Here is a 24,337-nt window from a genome sequence, read left to right as displayed (position 1 = left end):
GTATTCTAGCTGGTCTTGTTCCTTTATAGCTAACTAGGACATAATTTGCGACTAAATGTAGCACTAATACGGTAGATTAATCATTGTAGAAACATGGTGTATGTATAAAATTGGCAGAAAAATGCTACAAATTGTACTCAATCTTGTTATGCTACTTTATTTCCTGATAGTAAAATCCTATTAAACTGTATTATATGGTAAATTCTTTTAATGTAATTTTTATGTAGTTTCAGGTGTCAATAGTTTTGAAAAGGAAGCTTGAAAAAATGGAGTAAAAAATTAGCCCGGATCAGAGCGGTTCAGTTTTATCAGCAGTGTTGTCTTCTCTTACTCTTACTCTCTCTTTCTCTTTCTCTTTCCCTCATTCACTCACTCACTGTCTTTTGAACTTTTTTTTTATTTTTTTATGATCTTGTGTAATTGTACAAAAGGCAATTGGTGCACACTGACTGTGGAAGTTTGCCAAAGGGTTTTTTTTTTGTTTTGTTTTGTTTTTTGGACCAGCTAATTTATGAAGCATTTGATGATTTAGTACACCAATAAAAGTTCAGCCTTTAAGATAGAATAATTACACCTTCAAGATAACATTCTAGGTACGGTTTTGCTAGCTGGCTAAGCTTCATGTGGCCCTTTAAAAAGCTGTAAAAGACTCTCTTATGTTATCATTCATGAGATTGTACTCGCGATGCAAATCACAGAAATTGACGACATTGGAATTTGAAACAATTTAAACACTTGAAAATCAATGTTCAAAGTAAATTACCAGCAGACTCAGAGGGGGTTTATAAGCACTGCATCAGCTGAATCAGCATTCACAGCTTCTAAATACACTGCAGTGAGTTCAGATTTCATGACATGTTGCTGGCAGTGTACCTCAACATGCCTGTAGTGTGAGGCTTGTGAAGCCACTCTGCTTATACATATTCATAGACATGGAAAAGTCTAACCCTATTTTCAAGTCATATATGATACACCAACATTTTGCACATCACCTTTTTTGTATAAGAACAATGTGCACTCAAATTAGCACAGATTCAAGTTTGTTTAATTAAATATGATTTATTTTTAGATTTTATTTTTAAGTGTCATTTGATCACATGCTTTAGTAGCAGTTAATATGACACTTTTTCTGATGTTTAAATTGAGACATAGAGTCTTGGATCAAAGTCATAGTCTTGAATTTAAAGATTCTTAATTTTATACACACACACACACACACACACACACACACACACACACACACACACACACACACACACACGTTAGTCCTACTATCCCTGTAAGAACCTAATTAATGCCATAATTATTAAAGCTATACTCCAGACAAAGCAACTGAGACCTTAAAATGTGGTATAATTAAATATAGCTCAAACAGATATAAAGTTTGACTCCCTTGATACTTTACACACAGGCTCAAAAGTCTTCCAGAAATGATCACAGGTTCCTCAGGTTAGTTAATAGATTAACGCACTGTTTAACTTCCTTTGTGTGCACACTCTGAGAACATACAGTACAAAGCATGACTCCATATACACTACAGATAAGACTGGTTCATTCCAGAAAGAGGAGGGTTGTTATTGGGGAACATTCGGGAAAGTGGGGGGAAGTCACTGAACAGCATGAGCAGAAAGATTTCACAATACAAAAACACATGGGTGGGAATGTACTAGAGCAGCGGTGAGAACTGTGAGTAAGCAGGATCAGAGCAGTTGACAGCAACACGTTTCGCCCGTCATGTTCTCCAGCGGTGTAGAGCACAAACAAAGACTTCTAAAAAAAAACACCGTCCCCACTCCACTCCACTCCACTCCACACACACACACACACACACACACACACACACACACACACACACACACCTGCAGGCGTTAAAACCTGTGCCTTCAGAACATTTGTACTATACATAATTGTAAAGGAACCAGTTTCAACTTGCTGCCTGTAAACGTCCGCCAAAGTGATTTTAACACAGTTCATGGATTAACCACAGCTTAATTCCTACGTATGCAGGTACAGCCAAGAAAACCAGATGAGTACTGAATTCATAAAATCACAAACAGATGTGACTACAAGATATGCATCATATGCGGGCCAGAACTATTTTAACACGTCCCAAGTGAGACGTCCCAGACAGACCAGCTCGCAGTGTAACGGTGTACATCTGTAATGAAACTGAATGATATAAATTGTGTTTTAATGTGTTGAATTTATTCTTATATTGTTTAATTCATACTAAAAAAAACTATCGACTGGTGAACACTGTGCTCAAGGGGAAGAGGCTTAAACTTGTTCAAAAAGTTGCTCACTGGTGCCTGAGTATGTTTTAGACTCATTTGAATATTCATTGAACTTCACAAGTGCGTTTGCATTTCAGAAGGTGTTGCATGAACAAAGATTTTCTGAGAAGAATACAATACAATACAATATAGTAAAATTTGACAGACAAGAATCTAATAGGTTGTTTGTTATTTTTTTTATATGGAAAGATCACATTTGGTGAAAGCACAACCAACTGACAAGTATTTGCAAAAATGTCTAACACAAGTCCAGACAAAATGAAAGGATAGTGAGAAGTTGGGAATGACAATTGAGTTACAGTTCCATATGGGATGAGTTGCTTTTGTTACAGTAAATACATTACCAAAAATGAGACGTATAAATCGATAAATAAAGTACAAACAAATGCCTGTTGGAAACAATGATCAAAAATTCTGCTCGTTTTTTTATCGGATTAATCAGGCAGCAAATGTACAGAAAATTGTGAAAAAAGTGCAAATATTGACAAAACAATTCCGCAACCAACATATTTGACTTTCATGACTTCTGATAAGTAAGTCCTTAAACATTTGCTAATCATGTTGACTGACCAGGCTTTACCTTGTATCATGACTAATCCATGTGCCCACACAGGCTAATCAAGCCATGCTAGGTGTTGTTCTTATCTATGCAGAGCAAACATGCAAAAGCTGGTAAAAGTAGAAAGAGTAATAATAGAGGAGAAATTATACAATGAGAGAATGAATCTTTTGCCAATGTGGTTGAATTTTCATCAGTTTGATTTGAAGGAAGTCTTCAAACAAGCCATAAATCTATTTATACAAGCTGTAAATGCTTGCTGGACATTTAATATCTGGGAAATCCTTTCTTCCTTGTTTTGGTCCATGTATTGTTTTTTTTTATTAGCATTTAGCAATTTTAATATCTTGTTTTAATCTCAAGAGACTTGACAGAGACTCTTACTTGGATTTTACTCAGGTATCAACATGGTTCTTCTGAAACATCATAGCAGAAATAGATGGAGATTTTTTTTTTCCATTGCTCTCCTGTTTAAGCCTTTTATGCTAAATAGCAGCAACTAAATGTAAAAGGTTTATTTCAGCCACATTTCTGTTACCAGAGTAGCTAATGTGAGTTCTCGTTTCATCATGTGCTCTGGTTATCAAATGACTCATTCGACTCGCTGTGTCACTTCCATCTGAAGGGCCCACACTCTCACCACTTGATATCTGGAGCAGATCAGGATTAATTATTTAGCATTGTTTGTTTAACTAGAAAGAAGATTCATTTGGGGGTAAAAGCTTATAAATCACGATAAAGATGTGATGTACGGTATACTGAATCTTAATTTTGTCGTACTTATTCTTATACTGTAATTACAAATTGTAATTAATACTCATTCGTGAGGTTATCTAGCTGAGTGCTAAGCATGGCACAGTCGTTTCTAATGATGTCATAAGAAAATGGCTTTATCTTTCGATCATCATTTCTTTATAACTACTTAAACACTAATCTATGCCTTTAGGACAGTGATACTGGTTCTGCAGCAACTTACACTGTGTCAGATGCATTATTTAATACATTTAATTCAAGTCCACATAAATTATGAAGCATGAAGCTTTGGTTAAAAAGTCACCTAATGAAAGTGACTAATAGCAAGGCTAAATAAAAAAAGGGAGAGGAATGAAATGATCTACAGGGTTATATAACACAGGCCATAAACTCATGTTACAGTGGCTATGTTTCAATCACTAGCTCACTGACGACTGTAGCACATGCCTCTCTGGGCATTCATGGAGAGGTTCCTTTGCATGTTGCTTGTGTGGCATGAGACTTAAATGGCTCTGGGCCAAACATATTGAGCATACATGTGAGTGAGCATTCCCCAAAGGTTTGAAGCAGGTTTTAGGTTTCAGTAAAGCTGGTTCTACAGTGCGTGATTACTGAATTCTTTTGGGGTCATTATTTGTTGTAATGTTTATGTTAATTAGGTAATTCTAATGCAATCTTATATAATAGACTGCATGAAAATATCTTTTTACTGTAAAGAACCTGTGCCTGTTCCATATTGCCCTTAAATGCGGTTGTGGATGATTTGGTATGTAAAATTAGATGTTTTCTTTTTGCTAATTAACTTAACTACATCATACAAATTATTATTAATTTCAAAACAACCATTAGTACATCAGGTAGTAAATTTTATAAAGCAGATTGTTAAATTCGCTAGCTAGTTACATTTTATCAACAGATTGTTACATTTGCTAGCTAGTTACATTTTATCAACAGATTGTTAAATTAGCTAGCTAGTTACATTTTATCAACAGATTGTTAAATTAGCTAGCTAGTTACATTTTATCAACAGATTGTTAAATTAGCTAGCTAGTTACATTTTATCAACAGATTGTTAAATTAGCTAGCTAGTTACATTTTATCAACAGATTGTTAAATTAGCTAGCTAGTTACATTTTATCAACAGATTGTTGAATTTGCTAGCTAGTTACATTTTATCAACAGATTGTTAAATTAGCTAGCTAGTTACATTTTATTAACAGATTGTTAAATTAGATAGCTAGTTACATTTTATCAACAGATTGTCAAGTTAAGTAGCTAGTTACATTTTCTAAAGCAGCTTGTTATATTAGTTTCATATTTCTGTTGTTGTTTTTTTTTTCATTTCTAATGGTAATTGAGCTTTCATTCTCAAAAGGTACTTAAGCATTAAAGACAATTCTAGGTGTCTTGTTTCTTGATTTCTTTAGTTTATTACTGTTTAGTGAAATAGCTAGTCATGCAGGGTTGGGCATGATGAATGAGTCAGACCACTTAGTCTTGAATAATTGAATGTGTTGGACTGTGTATTTTCATTTCCACCATACTATTACAAAGGTATTTTTTTAGTGTTTATTGTCTTCCTATGATCACTTGAATGTTTGTAGGTAGTCATTGAATTTTGCATCATCCTGTCCTGCCCTTCTAATGGTCAAGCACCATATGTTCTCGCCCTGGATTTTAATATAAAATGTCTGACGCTGCTAGACCTCTGTTGGCTTTCTTTGTTCGCAGTGGCAATAAATCAGCGGATTGTGCCTTTTAGGGGCAGCCATCTCAACTCACGAAAAACAGATTATTTTTTAAAGCATTTTGTCAGGTCACAACATATTCTAAGGTAAAGCCAGCTTTTGCCGTCTACTCTTTCTGGTCCCCTGGTGTTTCGTGACCAGACATTTTAAATCTGTGACAGGATTTTGAGTCAAGCTTTGGCAAGGCCGGATGGAACTGAATTACTCACTTTTTTTTTCTTCTGAAATTAAATGTCACTTTACCCAGAGACCGGTGTACAATTGTCAAAAAAAACATGCTTACATTTTGGAAAAGACTCATTTATTCTGCAGCTATATACCTTTTTTAGTTTCACATGAACATATACATACACTATATGAACAAATGTATTGGGAGACCAGATTTTTCAAACCGTATGTGGATCCTCCTTGAACTGTTACTACAAAGTTTGAGGCACATAATTGTATAGGATGTCTTCGGAATGGGATGTTCAAATGGGATGTTTGAAAACCACATACCAATCCTATGTTCAAGTTTATGTGTGCATTCCAGTCCTGTGTAATATTCTATGTATCAAGGCCAGACACTCACACTGTCAGCTGTGCATCTCATGAACAAAATTACAATTCAGCAAGAACATCTGAGATAACCGTGTTTATTACAAAGATGTAATGAGAAAGTGTCTTCTTTATTCTGAGTCAGCAATCAACCATGAAAACAAGAGGAGAAAGTGAAGAAATGCCACAAAGTGCTATCCATCATGAGATATACCTGGAGCAGCTATACACACACACACACACACACACACACACACACACACACACACACACACACAAGTAAACTAGCTAGTTCTAGTTTCACATTGTAAGGACAATCTGACCCATTTTGGTTTGTTGTGCAAACAGCACCTCATGCAAATCCTCTGGCCACCAAACCTTTCCACACTCTAATGACTCGATGCAAATCGTGACACAGCCCTGGTGCCTCTTTCATCCACTCACCACTCTCCATCTGGGTTACTTTAATCCATCCTTTCATCTGTTATCTATGTCTCTCCTTTTTTTCCTTTCAGTGGCCGTCTCTGGCTCATGCTGTCTGCAGCTCCATCCATTTCTTTTACATTTATATTTACATTTAGGTAATTTGAGAGATGCCTTTTTTAGTTTTTTTTATATATGAAAAGAAACTTCTGAGTGGTAAAGTTGTTGGACTGCCATGAGTCCATGAGTTTAAATCCCAGGCCAACCAAGCTGTCACTGCTGGGCCCTTGAGCAAGGCCCTTAACCAGCTAGTGCTCAGTTGTCTTTCTCAATAAGGGCATCTGCCATATGTAAATCTAATTTCCTGCTCTCGTTTTGCCTTTTATTTGTCTTTGTTGCAGCTACTTCTGTCCTGGTCCCTGTATAGCTGCCTCTTTTCCGTCCATACTTTAGCTGTCCTTGTCCTTTTCATTCGATGGATGTTTCTGTCCTCTGGCTGCCTCTCTCCTGTCCTTTCTCTAACTACCTAACCCTAACTACCTCTGTCCTTTCTTTTTCTAGAAACATCTTTTTTTCTCTTTTATCTATTCTGCATTTTCTCTTTGGTATCTCTCTCTGCTCTGTTTTCTTTGTAGCCCTTTCAGCATCTTCTTTTCTGTAGATCCATCTGTTCATTCCCTTGTAAAGATTCTTTCATTCCCCTCTTCAGGTTGTTCCATTCCTTCTCATAAACACTCTCCTCTTATTCATCTTCCACCATTCGTTTCTTTCTGTTTTCACCACATTATTGGATGATCCCAATACTGTTTCAAACACACACATACTGTATGTCTTTATTTTTGTATACTGTGTTTGCTTCTGTTTATCAGTAACACACTGGGATGGAATTTCACTGGGAAAATTCTTGAATTTACAATGAATAGATTTCAGTCAACATTTCTTCTTCAGTCTACTAACTTCCGACACACATGGCTGAGAAACAGAGGCTATTTTTATGCCACAGTTTTGATGCAGCGCTGATGACATTTGCATTGATGAGATAACTGTCAGATTTTAGGGCTTCATCATAATTCAAACCCAACAGGATAACACTGCTGTTTCATACAAAAAACAAAAAAAAAAACCACGTCACTCGTGTGCCTCGTCACTAGCATGCTAATTTTGGTAGCACACTAGTTCAGTTCTAGATCTTTATAATGAAAATTTAGCTGTATCTTCTTGGATACATTTTACACCATGGACTATGTAATAAAGTTACTTCTTTAACTCTGGATTATTCTAGAAACAACTCTACTGAATTTGGGATACACCCATATTTCTTACAAGTGTGTTTTCTACTCATCTCATGCAGCTCAGGTGAGAATACACAAATGAATGACTGGAATTTTGACTTCCTGCATTAGAGAGCTGTTTTTGCAAGAGATGCCTTTTGCTTCTGCATAGATTTCTATGCTTAATTAAGTTCCATATTAAAAAGGTGTGCAGCACCAGCATATACAGCACAGTTTGGTATTAAAGTAAAAAATATGTGAAGATGGTACTTGGAGTCACACTAGCATAGGACTTTATTTGACGCATTTTTCCACCCATCTACTTTTCCTTTTTTTTCCTTCCTTTGTTATAATTGTATTTTTTATATATTTTTGTAATTATTGTATGTCCTACAATGGCAATAATGAAGTCAGGTCCTGATGTACTTCTTCCTAATAATACAACATAGACATCTCAGTGAAAACGTCACCGCTTTAACAATTACACACTTTTCTCTTAGTATGGAGGGTCCATCATACAAGTCCCCCTAAATGAGCTTTTACTATGTAAACTCTGTAAGTGCTGCTGTTAGGAAATGAATTGCTTTACCAACTGTTTAATAAATTAAGCAGATAACTACTGTAATTTGTCCGACTTGTTATGCAAATTCTGTGACAAAACGGCATTTAATCATATTATGATTAAAAAGCCATAGTCATCATGAACCAGATGGACTTGTCCTGAACTAAAGATCATGTGTTACAAAATTTCCAATAGTTATGCTTCCTTTTCTGTTAAGTAAATCAGTTTTGTTTTTTCTCACAGTGTTTCCATTAATACTCCTTTGTTCCAATTTTCACTTCTTCATTCACTTATTTTCAAGTGATTCTTTTTCAAAATATTCATTTATTTTCGTATATCAGAGCTTGTGAACATTTGACCATAAAATTAAAAAGTACTTTCTGAACCCCCCATTCCAGATTTAGCCCCATTTACTGTAATAATGACCTTCACTCTTCTGGGAAGATGTTCCATCACATTTTGGAGTGTGTTTGTGGAGATGTCTGTTTATTCAGCACAGTCAGCGTTGACATTCATCCCAAAGGTGTTCAATAGGGTTGAGGTCAGAGCTCTATAACAGGTCACTCAAGAACTTTGAAGCATATCTTCATGGAATTGGCTTTGTGCACAGGAATATTGTAATGCTGTAACCGTTTTGGGTCTCCTGGTATGAGTGAAGGGAAAATGTAATGCTACTGCCTCTAAAGAGGCAATCGTGTTCCTCCAACATTGTGTTAACAGATTGGGGAAGAACCACATATGGCTGGAAGAGTCATGTCCCAATACGTTTGTGCTTACATGGTAAATCTATCATATAAACGGTTTGTTTTTTATGCAGATTTTTATGTGGAAGACGTGATCTTTTTATTCTATAATCACATGATGATCATTCTCCTTCTCATATTTATCATATTATGTTTTCTCATATGGTTCCCATGATATCACCTGGCTTTACATGAGTTCACTTGATTGCCTTTTCACACCTCCACAGGTTTCCTTCCTGAAAACCCCTCTGCTCACTAGTAAATCGTATGGGATTTATGTACATAAAAAGCACTGAGCACACAGCACACTCACATCCTCTATTAAAGCATTCGATTATGATTGGGGGAAACAATTTATTAGAGGCGCTGCTGCTGCTGCAGGAATTAATGAAGTGGCATTGATGCCGTAGTTGTTTTTGTGCTGATTGGATGCCTGCGTGTAATGTAGAAGGTAATAAATAGCGGGGTGGCCTTGGAGTTGGGAATGTAATAATGGACATAATAAAGCAGCGGTTCATTAAAGCTCCCATGAAGCCACTACACGAGTTCCGTTCCATCGCTTTATATCACTTATATGCCCTGTTATTTTCCACGACCCTGCAGTAGCAATTTTCACCTACAGCACAAGGTGGAATCTCTCCATTAACCAAAGGCCATTAAAAACCCAGCTATTAAAACCCACAGGCGGAGTAATCAGAGCGTGATTGCCTCACATGAAGAGGGCGTAAAATCCATGAAAGGAAACGTGATTGAAATTCAACACATTTTTTCACATTATGCTTCACCACATGGGGCTTCAAGTGGCTCAGTCATATCCAGACTCTTCAAGAGGTATTTTTTTGTTACTGTTGTGTACAGTTTAGATTCAAATACTCGTTTCGCAAATTGTTTTTTGTATATTGAAAATGTAGTACATAATGAGATCATGTTTTTCATCAAGTGCTTTATCTTAGTCAGAGTCAAGGTAGATTCAAAGTCTGTCCTTGGAGCAGGAATACACAATGGACCAGTTCATCAGATTTCCTGACTTGTATGCTTATTGGGAGTTGGGAGGAACCCCACCCTCTTGGTTCTCCAGTTTCCTCCCAACTCTCAATAAGCATTGGACAGGAGAAAATCTTTTTAAATGGAATTCTGACAGAAACCCAAGAATGGTTTCCTAAATTAGTCATAATAACTGCTGAGAGTGGTGATGGATTTAGATCTTGATTTATGTCTGATACAGGAAACAATGATGATGATGATGCAGCAGAGTTTTAGTACTTTTTTTGTTTAGCTCTTTTACCTCTTCTTTTATAAACATATCCGCTTTGATAGCTTTGACTTTTATCCCCATCATGTTTGTAGGGTTTGATCTTGATTAACTTGATTAACTCTAGTTTATCATACACTATACAATGCATTGCATTCTGGGATTTTGCACCCAGCATTTGGACCATTACTTTCAATACTTCTACACTAAACTGCACTGGAAGATTTTCACTATTTTGTTCTATGTTCAAGATCGTTGAGTTTTTTCTTCATTGTCAATTGTATAGTGACTAAGCTAGCAATAACTACACATTCTTTATGACATTTGATAAATTGCTAACTTTGTACAGGATTAATTAGGAACAAGGGTGACAAGGAACAGTTAGTGATAAGTGACATGCAGGGGCTGATGGGTAATATAGTCCTTTGTCTTGAGGCATAATCTTGACACCATTGTATTGATTGATGGGCTAAATCTTTGCAGGGTACATACAGTACAGAGTCCTTAAGTTAAAACCAACTCCCATGTGGATATCTATTTTTACAAAATACTTAGCATATTCATCCATCAAGGTCTACTGAACGTCATCAGTGCCCATTTTTGCCCTGCCTCTTGAGCGAGTGCAGGTGCACACACATAATTTGCCTGCCACGGAAATGCTGTGTCCCAGCAAAAAGACACTGTTCAGTTCCAACTTGAGGAGCAACAGCGTTGTGTTTTTCGTCAGACTTTACCTCCCAAAGGGAACAAGAGGAGGACTGGGGAAGTTATTAAAAGTTCATGGTGCAATCAAAAGGGTGCTCTTTAGGACTCTGTGTGTGTAATTGGTGTAACCTAGACACCGGTTTTCCCAGGGTGAGAGAAGGATGCTCATGAGACACTGTGTTACCTGACACCTGGTGCTTTTGTTTCGCCCATGCACATGAGGAACAGGAACAATAGGTGAGGACAGGTGCGGGTCAGTGCTGCCGCTTGCATTAGAGCCAACACTGAAAGACAGCAGTGTGAGAGAAATGTAATGAAGATCCTGACGCGCTAAAACTGCGGCCAGAAAACGTACGGTTTTTACCTACATCCTGGGGTTAACTCATAGACACACTCAGAGGAGGACTCATACTGTCACATACACACACCTACGTGGACATGAAGACTGGAAAAAAGAAATCCTTCATAGGTAAGAAGCTTTTTTTTAAGTTAAGATGAAACATTGCTGAGCCAGTGGACTTTAAATTATTATTTGTTTGCATAAAAAAAGAGCTCAATTTAGCCAAATATAAGATTTTCTTTAAAATAAAAAATTGCCAGCCATGTTGTAAAGGTGTAGTTTGTAACTTGTAAATTGTTTACAAATCAGTATTAATACTAAAAATGGTCAATGCCATAGAAAAATGTATTTACATTTTTATTATGAAGTAGATCTGGCTACGTTCTTCATTTTTAGGCTTCTGAAGATATCTTTCCAGCCCTTAAATTTGCTCCACCTCTAGGAGGGACTAAAGTATTTTAAGTTTGATCATAATTTTTCCAAACAGGAAACTCATAAGACGTGTAGGTTTATTCAGAAATGGGTGGGTCAGGTGAGAGGAAGGGATAGAATTTGCCTTGCTTGCTTTGCCTTGTTAATGTTTAAATTCATTCTTATCTTTGATACACCATCAAATAGCTTAAACATTACATCATAAATCTGTATAAACAATTATTCTTCTGTTCTGTCATTTCTCTGGTCTTCATTTGCGATGAACTATTCATCTTATTAACACATAAAGCTCCTTTTACCTTTGTTTCTCCATATAAGACCATAAAAGCAGGATTACTGGTGTTCTTTCACAGCAATTGTTCTCTTTCATATAGCTCTTTCTTTCTCTTATCACTTTCTCTGTTCCATTTCATGTATAATCTCTAACCAGAATGGACAGCCAGCCCTCTCTCTTTCTCTCACTCTCTCAGACCCACCCAGACAAATGATGTTGTGCTACTCTAATCTTCTCCTCCACAATCTCTCTCTCATAGCCAGAAGCCACTAACCTCCAACCTATGAATATATAAACAATAAATACGTTAGTGCTAATCCATGTTTTCTACCTTTTTTTTCTTCCTGTTATATGAGCAGAATCTTGTCATTTAGAAAAGAGGAAGTGAATAATCATATATATGAGGAAATGTTAATGTAAGATACTTGTTGTGTTGCTTTACTGGAACATCACCGACGTTTTTTACAGAAGCTTAATGTACGAAAAAAAAGAAATGAACTGAATCTGGGGAATTGTTCCACAAAACCTATACGAGACATCAGAAGCAGGATGTGTACACAGCTGCAGATCCTGTTTATTTTTGCACTTTAGGTCCTTTTACTACACCTGTAGGAGGTACTTCCTGGAAACAGAAACCTCTCTGTCTGAAAAATGTCTCTTATTTTGCAACCTTCAAATTGCTATGCAACATAATGTTGCATTAATAATTTAATAAAGCTGCCAGAAGCCACTGTCCATGCATGAAATCCAATTAAAGAGCTTTCTGGAATTATATTGAGAAAGACAACATGCAAAATTTACCACCATCCAATTAATTCCTTCCTACACCTCTATTACTAATTATGCAAATTAAGTCCTATATAGTAAACCATCATGCTAGCACAATTGTTATCTGTGACCTTTTAAGTAGTTACATTAAGTAAAAATAGGAAGTGGATTCAAGATGGCTGTGGGTTTTTAGCTCACTTGCTATAATTGCTAGTTTTCATATTAGCATATTCCGTTTGTGGATATATGTTTGACGTTAGCACAACTTGGGGTTTTAGCCTCCATCACTAGTAAATATAATAAAATTAGAGTTGAGTCTAACTGTGTGTGGGGTTTTTTAGTCTATTCACTATGCTAGTTTCCGTGTGAGCACGTTTCATATGGCTAATTTATTTTCAGTCTTAGCTATCAATAATAGATTAGCCATTTTTTGGATTGTTAGATTATTTTTTTAGGTTTTGCTTACTATGATGCTGGATTCTGTGTTAGCATTGTACCCCTATTACTAATTGAGTTCATGTGTAAGCCTGTATCGTTAGTTGAGTTACCCTGAATGTTTGTGCTGATGCTAGTTTTTGTTTACTGGCATGTTAGGTTCGGTGTTAGCCAGTAGTTGGTTGTTTGGACAGTAAATTATCAGAAAAACGTTAATGTTGAAACTCCATTGTGCCCCTTAATCTGCCTCTCTAATAACTTAGTGTCAAGGATTCATGTAAAGGATGTGAAAACAACATTTAGTCCTTAGCAATTATATCACGCAGGATTACTGTGAGCCTCCCGATGAGGCCCAGCTGTACAGACTGTTCAATCAGGGAACACTATAGTAATAAAGTTCCCTTAACACCTGAGCAGCAGATATATACAAAGAGCAGTACACAGGATAATGTGGTCTTTCTGACGAGCCTTCTAGAGTGTGACAGAAGGGAACCCAAACTCAGCAACACACTTCCTGTCAATGCAAATATGCACAAAAATGAGATCGAGATTGCTGTCTCCATGGCAACAACACCCAGAGTAGCACGGCTGATTCGCTTAGAAGGGTGCTACGACGGAAACGGAGTCTCTTGGCATGGCCACCTGGCATGTAGGAGAGAGCATGGGGCCCAGCATACTAAAAGTGTGCCACGGGAAAGGCGATAGCAAGATGGAAAAAAAAAGAGTAGAGTTGTTCAAAGATAGTCTGAGATCAAGTCTGGTTATATGATCGCTGTAAAAGAATACTGTAGCAATGAAAGTGAATAATTAAAGCCTTCAGCCGGGGGAATACCTCTTCTCTGTGAACTGTTTACAACTTATTATTTATCTACTGTTATGATTCATCGTTGAGCAAACAAGCAGTGTGGCTGTTTTTTTTGTTTGGTTTTTTTTGGTGGGTGTTTTATTATGAAATCTGTTTATAGGGAAATCCCTTAAACATTCTGACTGGAAATCCCTAAAACTTTTATGTAAACTACAACAGGAACAGTTGTAGAGGAACTTCCTCATCTTACAGCTTGCTAACCAGTGACTTGACAGTTGTGAGTGTTTAGTGAGTGGATCCAGCAATGTATTGTGTGATGAGATGATGTGTTAATCACCTTCCATGATTCTGCTTCGCATGTAAACTTTTTAGATAGTTTATTACAAATTAGATAGTTACCAGATTATGTAGACAATCACAAACTAGTGTTGACAATGAAATGAATTGACTGGATTAGATCCGATATGGTTTGTGAGGCTTTCAGAATGATGACATCCTTCACATTGTGTGTTCTAGTTAGTTCTATTTATATAGACATTTTTGTCCACGCAAAATATATCAATAATTAATATAATAGTATATATTAATTGATAAATGTATTTTTGTTTTGTCAAAATACATGTTTGAACTGACTAATATACTTTCAGACTACAAAATACCAATTTGCAATTTGGGTAATAGGATGATGTTTTTTATGTGGTCTCATAAGTCAATATCACATTATGATTGAAACTGGAAAAAAATATATTTTTTTAACATTTTGTTCTTCACATGATCTACAGGAAAAATCTGACTGATGCAACTTCCTGGAATTAGTTTTGGTGTATTTTTGCTTCATATATTCCGATGTGTTTTTCTAATATTTTAAATATTGTATTTTAAAAGGGGGTTGGGGTGTTTATTATTATTATTATTATTACAGTTTTTCAAAAAATTTTTCTCGAACATTTAATCTTATTTGTGAACAATGACAAAAGGACTTCTGATTCTTATGGGGATGAGATGTTTATTGAAACAAATGCTTACTTTTGAGAGATGAACCAAGGATTTGGAGAAAAGTACAGGCTTTTGCAAGAAATCCAGTGCTGTTTGTTCAAATTGTTTTGAGAAATGCACTTACTGGTTTGCAAATATTAAGCAACTGAGAAAAACTGTAACACCTAGTTACATAATGTACATGGTTAATGAATCACCAGGGCCTAGACAAATGGAAGAAACCTGACAGAGCTCATCTTATAGCATTTAGCTATTCATAAAATCATCTGAGCATCACCATGACCTTGATCTCAATCTCTTTCAGGAGAAATGAGGAGAAATACGGAGTAGAATATATAAAAAGATTTCATATGAGATTCATGTCTGTGAAGCAGGTCAGGGGTATTATAGATAAGCTGTATGATGTACAACATGGTCCATTGAATTAAGGACTATATTGTATTTTTTAGTATTGTATATTCTTTCATTCCACAGTGAAGTTTTGATTGTCGCTCTTTACGGTGTTACAGCAAACTTTCTGTCGTTTCTTTGTGGATAGCTGTGATTCTGCATGTGTGGGTTTAGTAATGTTTGGTGATTTTCCAGCGCTCAAAGCAGAGTTATGTAATGCAGTTACATCAGCTGCCATGTAGGCCTAGAAAAAAAGTTTATTCCTGCTTAGGAAAAAAATGGGCCCAATCCAGAATGGGAAAATATGATGCTTTGAATGATCTTAACAACAAATAATTAGGAAATTATACAGGAAAGAAACCCACAAGGAAATTAATTTTGTACTCCCAGACATGTGTTAGTTATTTTTGGTGTTAATTTTACATAATTTTCATCACTATTATCTTTTTCACTTGTTCAATTGCGAATATTGCGTATTTTCAGACCAATGATTTGTTGTTACGCTCAATATTTGTTACTTTGGGCCGTTTTATTTTCTTTGGGAGTACAGTAGACTCTATACGTATTGTAAGCGCTATAGAATCTCTCAAACATTAAATTAAACATTATATTTATTGGTATACTGATTGCTAATCGATTCATCCTCATTATATTCATCAATAATGTCTTGTTATGTAAAAAAACACCTTGTATTATTGAAATCTGATCCAAAAACTACTATTTATGGCATACCCTTATCTAGAGTGACTTACAACTGAGCAGGGGAGGGTTAAGGGCCTTGCTCAAGGGCCCAGCAGTGGCAGCTGGCTGGTGGTGGTGGGATTTGAACCTGTGACCTTCCGATCCAAAGTCCAATGCCTTAACCACTGAGTTGACTGGCCAAGCCATATTGGGGAAAATTGGAAAAATAAACACTGGCATATTAATCGTTTCTTAGTGACCAGATATTCAGCTAGGTAAGTGGTGATGAGTGAAGTGGTGGATTTTTACAAATGTAATATACAGTATAAATGATTTAAAGGTATACAATAAAGAGACTCGTTGATTTGATTCCAAATTGTAGTTAATAAGTAGAAATTTCATATTTAGCATTTTCTGTTTGAAGGATAGGAATTGCATTTTCACTGTAATCAATATCAAGCTGCTCTGGCTTTGTACTGCATTATACTGGAGATAATAAAAGTAATATATTATTTTCCACATTGGGATGTTGCATGAAGTGGAAAAGGCCTTTTGTTTGCATGTGAGGCTAATAAACTATACTTTAATAAGCTAGGCCGAGGAGAACAGTAAGTAGCTTAGTAACAAACTATCCGGTGGAAATAAATGGTGCAGTTATCAGGCTTTAATGCTGATTATTATCTTGGCCAGTTTGATAGATTTAATCAAGTACTGTGTCTGTAAATAAACATCTCTAAAGCCAGGACTGCTGTAAAAGTAGAGAAGGGGAACTTTACGCTGTTTTTCAGAGATGTCAAGAGATGTCGATATCGACCATGTCGATGTCATGTTACTTTGTACTCAGTGAGAGAATTGCTAGTTTCTGGCGACTAACCCAGGTTGATGGAGCGTTTTGTGGTTTTTGGTGTTTGAAGGCCAGGAAATGAGTAAGAAAGAAAGCGACACTTTGTTTGTCACATATAAATTGAAAGTCTTTCTTGGCACATCCCAGCTTGTTAAGAAGAAGGGCAGATACGTTTAAGGGCCCAACAGTGGCATCTTGGCAGTGCTGGGGTTTGAAACCCTGATCTTCAGATCAGTAAAGTTGCAGCTTTGCCTCGAGGGTAGAGTCGCATTTCACTCTGTAATATTGAGTCCAACGTTTGCTCTACCTCACAGCTGAAACTCTCATTATTGTGATGAACACGCTGAGTGAGCAGCAGCAATACACACGGGGCAAATATTTTAAGGTAAAATGTAATGTGATTCTGGGTGGAGTTTCTCTTTAGGGATCTCTCGCTCACACACACACACACACACACACACACACACACACACACACACACACACAGACAGACAGACAGACAGACAGAGACATGGAGAGACAGACAGAGAGGCAGAGACAGACAGACAAAGACACAGAGACAGACAAAGAGAGACATACAGAGACAGACAGACAGAGACACAGACAGACAGACAGAGACACAGACAGACAGACAGACAGACAGATAGACAGATAGATAGATAGATAGATAGATAGATAGATAGATAGATAGATAGATAGATAGATAGATAGATAGATAGATAGATAGATAGATAGATAGATAGATAGATTGGCTTTTGCAATGGATGGTCTACATAAACACAATTTTTTTAAGTGGGTATTTGTTTTTGTGTGTGTTTTGGAGATGTTTTACTAAAATGATAGATCGTAATAATAAATTGTTATGGAAGGAGTCTCCAGTGTCAGTGCTTTGTAATCACATTGCACATTGTAATCACATTGTTTTGCATCACATTGTTTTGCATTATGGGAAGATATTTAGGGCGGAGGAGCTTTTGTGTTCCATTCGCTTTGGACCAAGCTGTATTTTTAGTCTCGTTGACTTTAAAAGATGCAGGTGAGGGAATATATGTTATATTTATATATATTTATATTTATATATATGAGACACAGAAAGACAGACAGAAAGACAGACACAGGGAGACAGAGAGAGAAAGACAGAGAGAGATACAGAGAGACAGACAGACACAGACAAAGAGAGAGAGAGAGAGTCAGAGAGAGTGACAGAAACACAGACAGACAAAGACACAGAGAGACAGACAGACACAGAGAGAGAGAGAGAGAGAGAGAGAGAGAGAGAGAGAGACAGAAAGACAGACAGAAAGACAGACACAGGGAGACAGAGAGAGAAAGACAGAGAGAGATAGAGAAAGACAAACATATCGAGGCATAAAGAGAGAGAGAGAGAGAGTCAGAGAGAGTGACAGAAACACAGACAGACAAAGACACAGAGAGACAGACAGACACAGAGAGAGAGAGAGAGAGAGAGAGAGAGAGAGAGAGAGAGAGAGAGACAGAAAGACAGACAGAAAGACAGACAGAAAGACAGACAGAAAGACAGACACAGGGAGACAGAGAGAGAAAGACAGAGAGAGATAGAGAAAGACAAACATATCGAGGCATAAGAGAGAGAGAGAGAGAGAGAGAGAGAGAGAGAGAGAGAGAGAGAGAGAGAGAGAGAGAGAGACTCCCCCTCAGAGACCCCGAGCGAGACTTCCCGCGACGTCACGGTTACGAGTGACGCGCGTGACGTCTCCACCGCGCCTCCCTGTCCTACTCTTTATAAAGTGCGGAGCGCGGCGCGAGCGGTTGAGATCCACAGAGAGAAACCGGGAGTCAGAGGAACCTGTGTTTTCACGCGCGCTGATTTATATCTATTTACAATACAAACTGCTTCTCCTGGTCGATTCATTCCACTCGGATTTATTTCCACTCGGTGATCAGATTGTTGTTACAAAAAAAAATGGCTGTAACGGAAACTCGCTGTGATCTGACTTACTGCAAGATGCGGGGGATCGTGACTGTGCTCACCGGTATGTACCGAATATCAGAGAATAAAGTCCATAAGACATGTATTATTAATTATAACCAATTCATTCATTTAATGATCGAATGCAATTAATGAATCAAACCAAATCCTAAAAAAGAAGAAGAAGAAAACAATGATTGGATTTTAAATGTGTTTAAAAAAAGCTTTTTCTATTAATACAAAAATATGTAAACATAACATTGTATCATTATTGTATACTTTTTTGTTTTATTGATTACAAAAAATTGCACCCTGTTATTATGTTTTCAGTAAAAGTACAAAGCACTATACTGTATTCTGACCTTTAAAATGTAATTCCAGGCACAGAAATAGACTTTAAGGACCACTGATGTTACTATAATCAGCTTTTAGGGCATAAAAGGTCCAATTTAAAGTACTCATAATTAATATACAGATATCAGATACTGTTTTTTCTTCTGGTTGTCTCTGATGGTACGTCCTTGTGTATTCTTAAACAGCCTTCTTACTGGTCCTGAATGGAAAGTTTGACTCTAAATTAAAGGCGTACCACACGTTCCTTCCAGTCCAGGAACACAGGAAGATGTAGGATTAGAGATACCATGCTGAAAACAATATACAAAGAACAACAAAGTACTAATTTGTCATTTGAGTGAGGTTCATGGCCTGAGCTTAGTGAGTGAGTCATGGCGAACTCATAGAAGATACAGCAGATCATGGAGCATGAGGAGAATAATTAATATCGAGAAGGCTTGTTTTTTTTCTCTTTGGCTTTTGCATGAAGGTCCACATGTAAATAAACAACACTTGTATCTATTTTTTTGCAGCCTTCATCAAAGAAAGGAAGATGGGCTTGAATGACTTCATTCAGAAGTTGGTCTCCAACCCTCACATCTGCCAACAGTAAGTGTTTCGAGATGTTTGTCCAGTTGAGATATTTAGATATTGAACCGGAGAGTCTCGAGCTCTTCGTTCATTCATTTTATCTGCTCTTTTTTATCTGGACTGAACTGAGGTCAGCGTAAATCAGTGCACTAATCCCACCCTGAGTTCATCTGTACCTTCTCTTAATAGCATAATCTCTGTGTTGCACAATGAAAAACCTGGAATAATCTCTTTGGCCCGCCTGCGCTCCAGCCTCTAGACCGAGATAAGCATCTTGGAGTAAATCCTTCATGTCCCCTAGAAGAACATATTAGTCTAAATCTATTACACGTGAATAGCTGCGGCTCATTTGTGCCTTCCTGTGAGCTCAGTCACAGAAATCGTGAAAAATTCCTTTCAGACTCGCCACTGAGAAAGTATCGGTCTCGTGAGAAATGAAAAACTGTGAAGAATGCAAGAAAAATATGAACTGGTGTGGCAGTGATCTTATCAGAGCACCTCCAGGATGTTGATTTCAGTGTGGAAAAAACCACACACCGCCATCTAGTGGTTTCATTGTCGTTCTCTACCTTCTTTTACAGTTCTCAAGTAGACCATTTCCTGAAGGTTGACGAGAACCAGAATGAGGAAATGGGCAGAGATAGCGACTTCGGATCACCCCAGGTAGGCACCAAAAAAATAAATAAATAATGCTATTTGTGCCAAAAATGTAAAAACAACAGAAGTTAATCAATTCTGTAATTGGACCAAAGCAACAGCTCATGATGCTCATGAGTTTTCCCATGGATATTTGGAAACACAGAGTTCTCAGCAGATTCCAAGAATTTCTGATTCGATCGATGTTTTGTATTCATTTTGGCACAAATGGTATCTTAAATACACCTGCTGAGGATTAATCAGTCGTATTGTTCCTAAACGCTTCATCACTCCTGTTTGATGTTTCTCTGATCCAGATGATCCTGACCTCCCCAAGGAGCTCGCCGGCCGACGAAGTTCAGTAAGTAAAGCCGTACAATTCATTTATGTCGAATTTGATTTTATTGCTCGTTGCAGTAGATATTCTGGGCTTCTTTGGTTCCTAATTGGCTCGATGTATTTTTCAGAATAAAACCCTGTGACTTTGATTACCTGAAGATCATCGGCAAGGGGAGTTTTGGAAAAGTAAGTGGTGTCCGATTTTCTCAGTATTTCCTCGTGATCCGTGTAACATCTTGACGAACTTAAACTTACCGTAAATCTATATTGTGTAGGTTCTACTGGCGAGACACAAGGAGACTGATCAGTACTATGCTGTGAAGGTGCTCCAGAAAAAGATCATTCTGAAGAAGAAAGAGGTGAGAAAACCGCCAAGAACGAGTATTTCTTAAGTTCTTACATTTTGTAACGTTTTTCCTGTGGTAAAATATCATGATGTTGAGTAACACGTTCTTTTCTTTCTTCAGCAAAAGCATATCATGGCTGAACGCAGCGTTCTGCTGAAGAACCTCAAACACCCGTTTCTGGTGGGGCTTCATTATTCCTTTCAGACCACCGACAAGCTATACTTTGTGCTGGATTATGTCAATGGAGGCGAGGTAATGATCTGATTTTCTGGAATAGAAACTCGTTTAACATCTGTATATATGGCAGAAGATCAATGCAGCAACATCGAGTCTGGACATGAGACCTTGACCTTTTTGCTATTCTCTAATGTCTTCCTTTAGTTGTTCTACCACCTTCAGCGAGAGAGGATCTTCCTCGAACCCAGAGCTCGTTTCTACGCTGCTGAGATCGCCAGCGCTCTCGGCTACCTCCATTCCCTTCACGTTGTTTACAGGTGTGTGTGTTGTGCTCCCCCTAGTGGACACAGTTTAAACAAATCCACCAACCAACCAACTAGATCATATAATCAATAAATAATCAATAATCAATAATCTAATGAGTCAAATGATTCATTCCCTTACAGAGATCTCAAGCCGGAGAACATCCTCCTGGACTCTCAGGGCCACATAGTTCTCACAGATTTTGGCTTGTGTAAGGAGGGACTTGAACCCGACGACACGACCACTACATTCTGTGGAACCCCAGAGGTAAGCGAATACCATCCTGTGCTCTGTTCCGAGTACAGTTTGATAACACGTTTTGAATTCTTTTCGCTGATTTTACGCTTTTACGTACCTGCAGTATTTGGCACCGGAGGTCCTTCAGAAGCAAGCATATGATCGCACAGTGGATTGGTGGTGCCTGGGGTCCGTCCTTTATGAGATGCTGTATGGATTGGTAAGTCCAAATTCACCACGTCTGAGAGCTAATGAGATATTAAATACACTTCCAATTGTATACTAGAACCCCCGTCTCTGTCTTTCTCTCCAGCCTCCTTTCTATAGTCGCAACACAGCAGAGATGTACAACAACATCCTGCACAAGTCTCTGGTGCTGAAGCCGAACGTGTCCAATGCTGGACGCGAGCTGCTCGAAGGGCTTCTGCAGAAGGACCGCACTAAGAGGCTGGGAGCCAAGGATGACTTCGTAAGTAGTCCATGGACTTTTTTGCCCTCCTAAGATTAATTCTAATACATACAATTAACCTAATTTACAAACACCTAGACCAGCCTTTAAACTTAAGTCCAGACCTAAGCCTAGTCTAGTCTACAGAAATGTTTATGTATGCAAAAAAAAAATCCTTGTGATTTTAAAGTACATTGTCATTATGCTCACTTTAGCTGGAACTCAAGAAACACAGCTTCTTCTCACCCATCAACTGGGACGACCTGATGGCCAGGAAGATCACACCTCCTTTTATCCCCTCAGTGGTAAGCCAAAGATATTCAAAAACTAAAGATCACTAGCATAGACATACAATACAGCACCTTAAATCATGGCTTTCACAGAGTCTCAAATTTAAAAATCTAAACTAAAAAAATCCTGTCAAAAATCTATATATATGTATATATTGTTTGCAGACGGGGCCCACTGACTTGCGGCACTTCGACCCCGAGTTCACTCAATTACCAGTCTCGATGTCTGTATGCAACTCCGACAACCTGCACGTGACGAGCAGCGTCCGAGAAGCGGCCGGCGCTTTCCCCGGCTTCTCGTACGGCCCTCCAGCCGACTTCGCCTTCCAGTAGACTTTTTCCGGTCTTCCCACATTCCAGACCGAATATCCTGCACAAGACGAGCTATACTGTAACCTCAGCACACACGAGGGACCAGAGGCACATAGGAGTTCACTGTGGACGGCTGTGATTGCTCATGTGAGGTTTACAGACCTCTCTCTCGAGAGAGAGTCACGTCTCTCTAAGAAATGGGCTTCAGTCATGAAACAAAACGTGTGCCAAGTGTCTGGACGAGGATATTCCTTATTGCGGGGGAGGAGAAGAAGTGCCTGGATGTTTAAATGACTGTATGGCCAGGCTTTGGATAAAGAGGCATGGCACTGAAATAGATGCCTTTTGGATTTTTTTTCTTTTTTTTCTTTTGCATTGATCAAAACTTTGCGGAAGTCAAGTAAATGGTACTTTGTTGCAATATTTCACACGAGGAGGAGAAATCTGACAGCGTGAGAGTTTCACAGTGAAAATTTCTGCATTAGTTCCAGGGTTTAGCTGATATTTCTCTCACAGAGTAGCTGATTTTATCTCCATCTCCATAATCTCCTGCCTGTTATTTACCAGATCTCTTTAACGTTCTGTCTTACGAGGACTTCCTTCATGCTTTAGCACAAAGCCAGCACTTATATACTGTGATGTCTGCTTATGTAAATCGCGTCTTAATACAAAACCATTCAAACAGAAAATTGGCCTTGTTTTAATAATAATAATGTAAAATATAAAGTATAATCGTGACGAGTCCTTCAGACGGATGTGTCATGTAGACCCGTTCAGGGTCGAGCACTGAGAGAACCACGAACCTTTCAACGCACAAACGTTGCCTGTTTTGAAATTTATACGCACGCCGTCATCTGTGTGCATTTCTTTTCATCCCGTTACGCTCTTACAAAACTGAACAGCAGATAGTTAGAAATATTTCTAGACTCCTTCTCCTATTAAAGAGAAACGACAGTAACGTTCGACAGGCCTTTCATAGGTTAATAAATAAAAAGGTGCATTTGTTTGTACTGCATTTGTTGGACCAATCTTAACTTTCTGTAGAAGCATAACACGAGTTTATTTTCTTCCATATTTGGAAGTTTATCACTTTATTTGATGCATTTACATGTATATTTATTTTACATGGCATTCTGTACCAAATTGCTGATTTGGAAGTTTTTTAGAATTGTTACACTGTAATGTTTATTTAATGTTAAATCTATTAAAGACAAGTTTGGTGCTCCAGGTGCTGCATTTGTGTCACTTTTTTTTTTCTTTTCATTCACACGCATGAACATTAGTCGAGTCTTTATACATAGTCGGTTCAATATATTTTGACATCTCTGCAAATTTTAAAGATATCTGATCCACCATTTTTCTGATGTTGGTCTGATATTAATATTGTTTATTAGATTAGTGCCATCTATTATTATCATTATTATTATTATTATTATTATTGATACTCATTGCATTTTGGATAGAGCCTGGATCTACTGACTAGAGCCGTCTTATTATTATTATTATTATTCGTAGTAGTAGTAATAGTAGTAGTAGTACTGCTGATTAGTATTTAGTAGGTTGG

The 24,337-nt window shown here is 37.6% G+C and overlaps 1 protein-coding gene across 3 annotated transcripts; it reads left to right on the top strand.

Moving 5' to 3' along the window:
- The first annotated feature begins 10,792 nt into the window (after positions 1-10,792).
- LOC310727603 (serine/threonine-protein kinase Sgk1) lies at positions 10,793-24,000 on the top strand. Of its 3 annotated transcripts, none has more exons than XM_083544217.1 (13): positions 10,793-11,316; positions 19,627-19,702; positions 20,266-20,347; positions 20,638-20,681; positions 20,788-20,845; positions 20,935-21,018; positions 21,127-21,258; positions 21,388-21,500; positions 21,630-21,753; positions 21,848-21,943; positions 22,037-22,192; positions 22,387-22,476; positions 22,627-24,000. In XM_083544217.1, exons 1-13 carry the CDS (start codon positions 11,286-11,288, stop codon positions 22,792-22,794), a joined length of 1,254 nt encoding a protein of 417 aa, XP_083400343.1. In that variant the 5' UTR covers positions 10,793-11,285; the 3' UTR covers positions 22,795-24,000. The 3 variants fall into 3 exon arrangements, with proteins under 3 accessions (XP_083400343.1, XP_083400344.1, XP_083400345.1); XM_083544218.1 differs by lacking the exon at positions 10,793-11,316 and adding an exon at positions 18,562-18,824; XM_083544219.1 differs by lacking the exon at positions 10,793-11,316 and adding an exon at positions 18,603-18,850 and having other exon boundaries at positions 18,945-19,702.
- The last annotated feature ends 337 nt before the right edge of the window (positions 24,001-24,337 follow it).

The sequence above is a fragment of the Silurus aristotelis genome (assembly GCF_946808225.1).
Source record: "Silurus aristotelis genome assembly, chromosome: 6".
NCBI lineage: Eukaryota > Metazoa > Chordata > Actinopteri > Siluriformes > Siluridae > Silurus > Silurus aristotelis.
Note: the sequence above shows the minus strand (reverse complement) of the source record. Positions and strands in the feature narration are given on the sequence as shown.

Coding starts and splice junctions, on each gene's coding strand:
- LOC310727603 (XM_083544218.1), top strand. CDS start 18,755: ATGGCTGTAACGGAAACTCGCTGTGATCTGACTTACTGCAAGATGCGG. Junction 18,825..19,626: donor GATCGTGACTGTGCTCACCG/GTATGTACCGAA, acceptor ATTTTTTTGCAG/CCTTCATCAAAGAAAGGAAG. Junction 21,019..21,126: donor TCATTCTGAAGAAGAAAGAG/GTGAGAAAACCG, acceptor TTCTTTCTTCAG/CAAAAGCATATCATGGCTGA.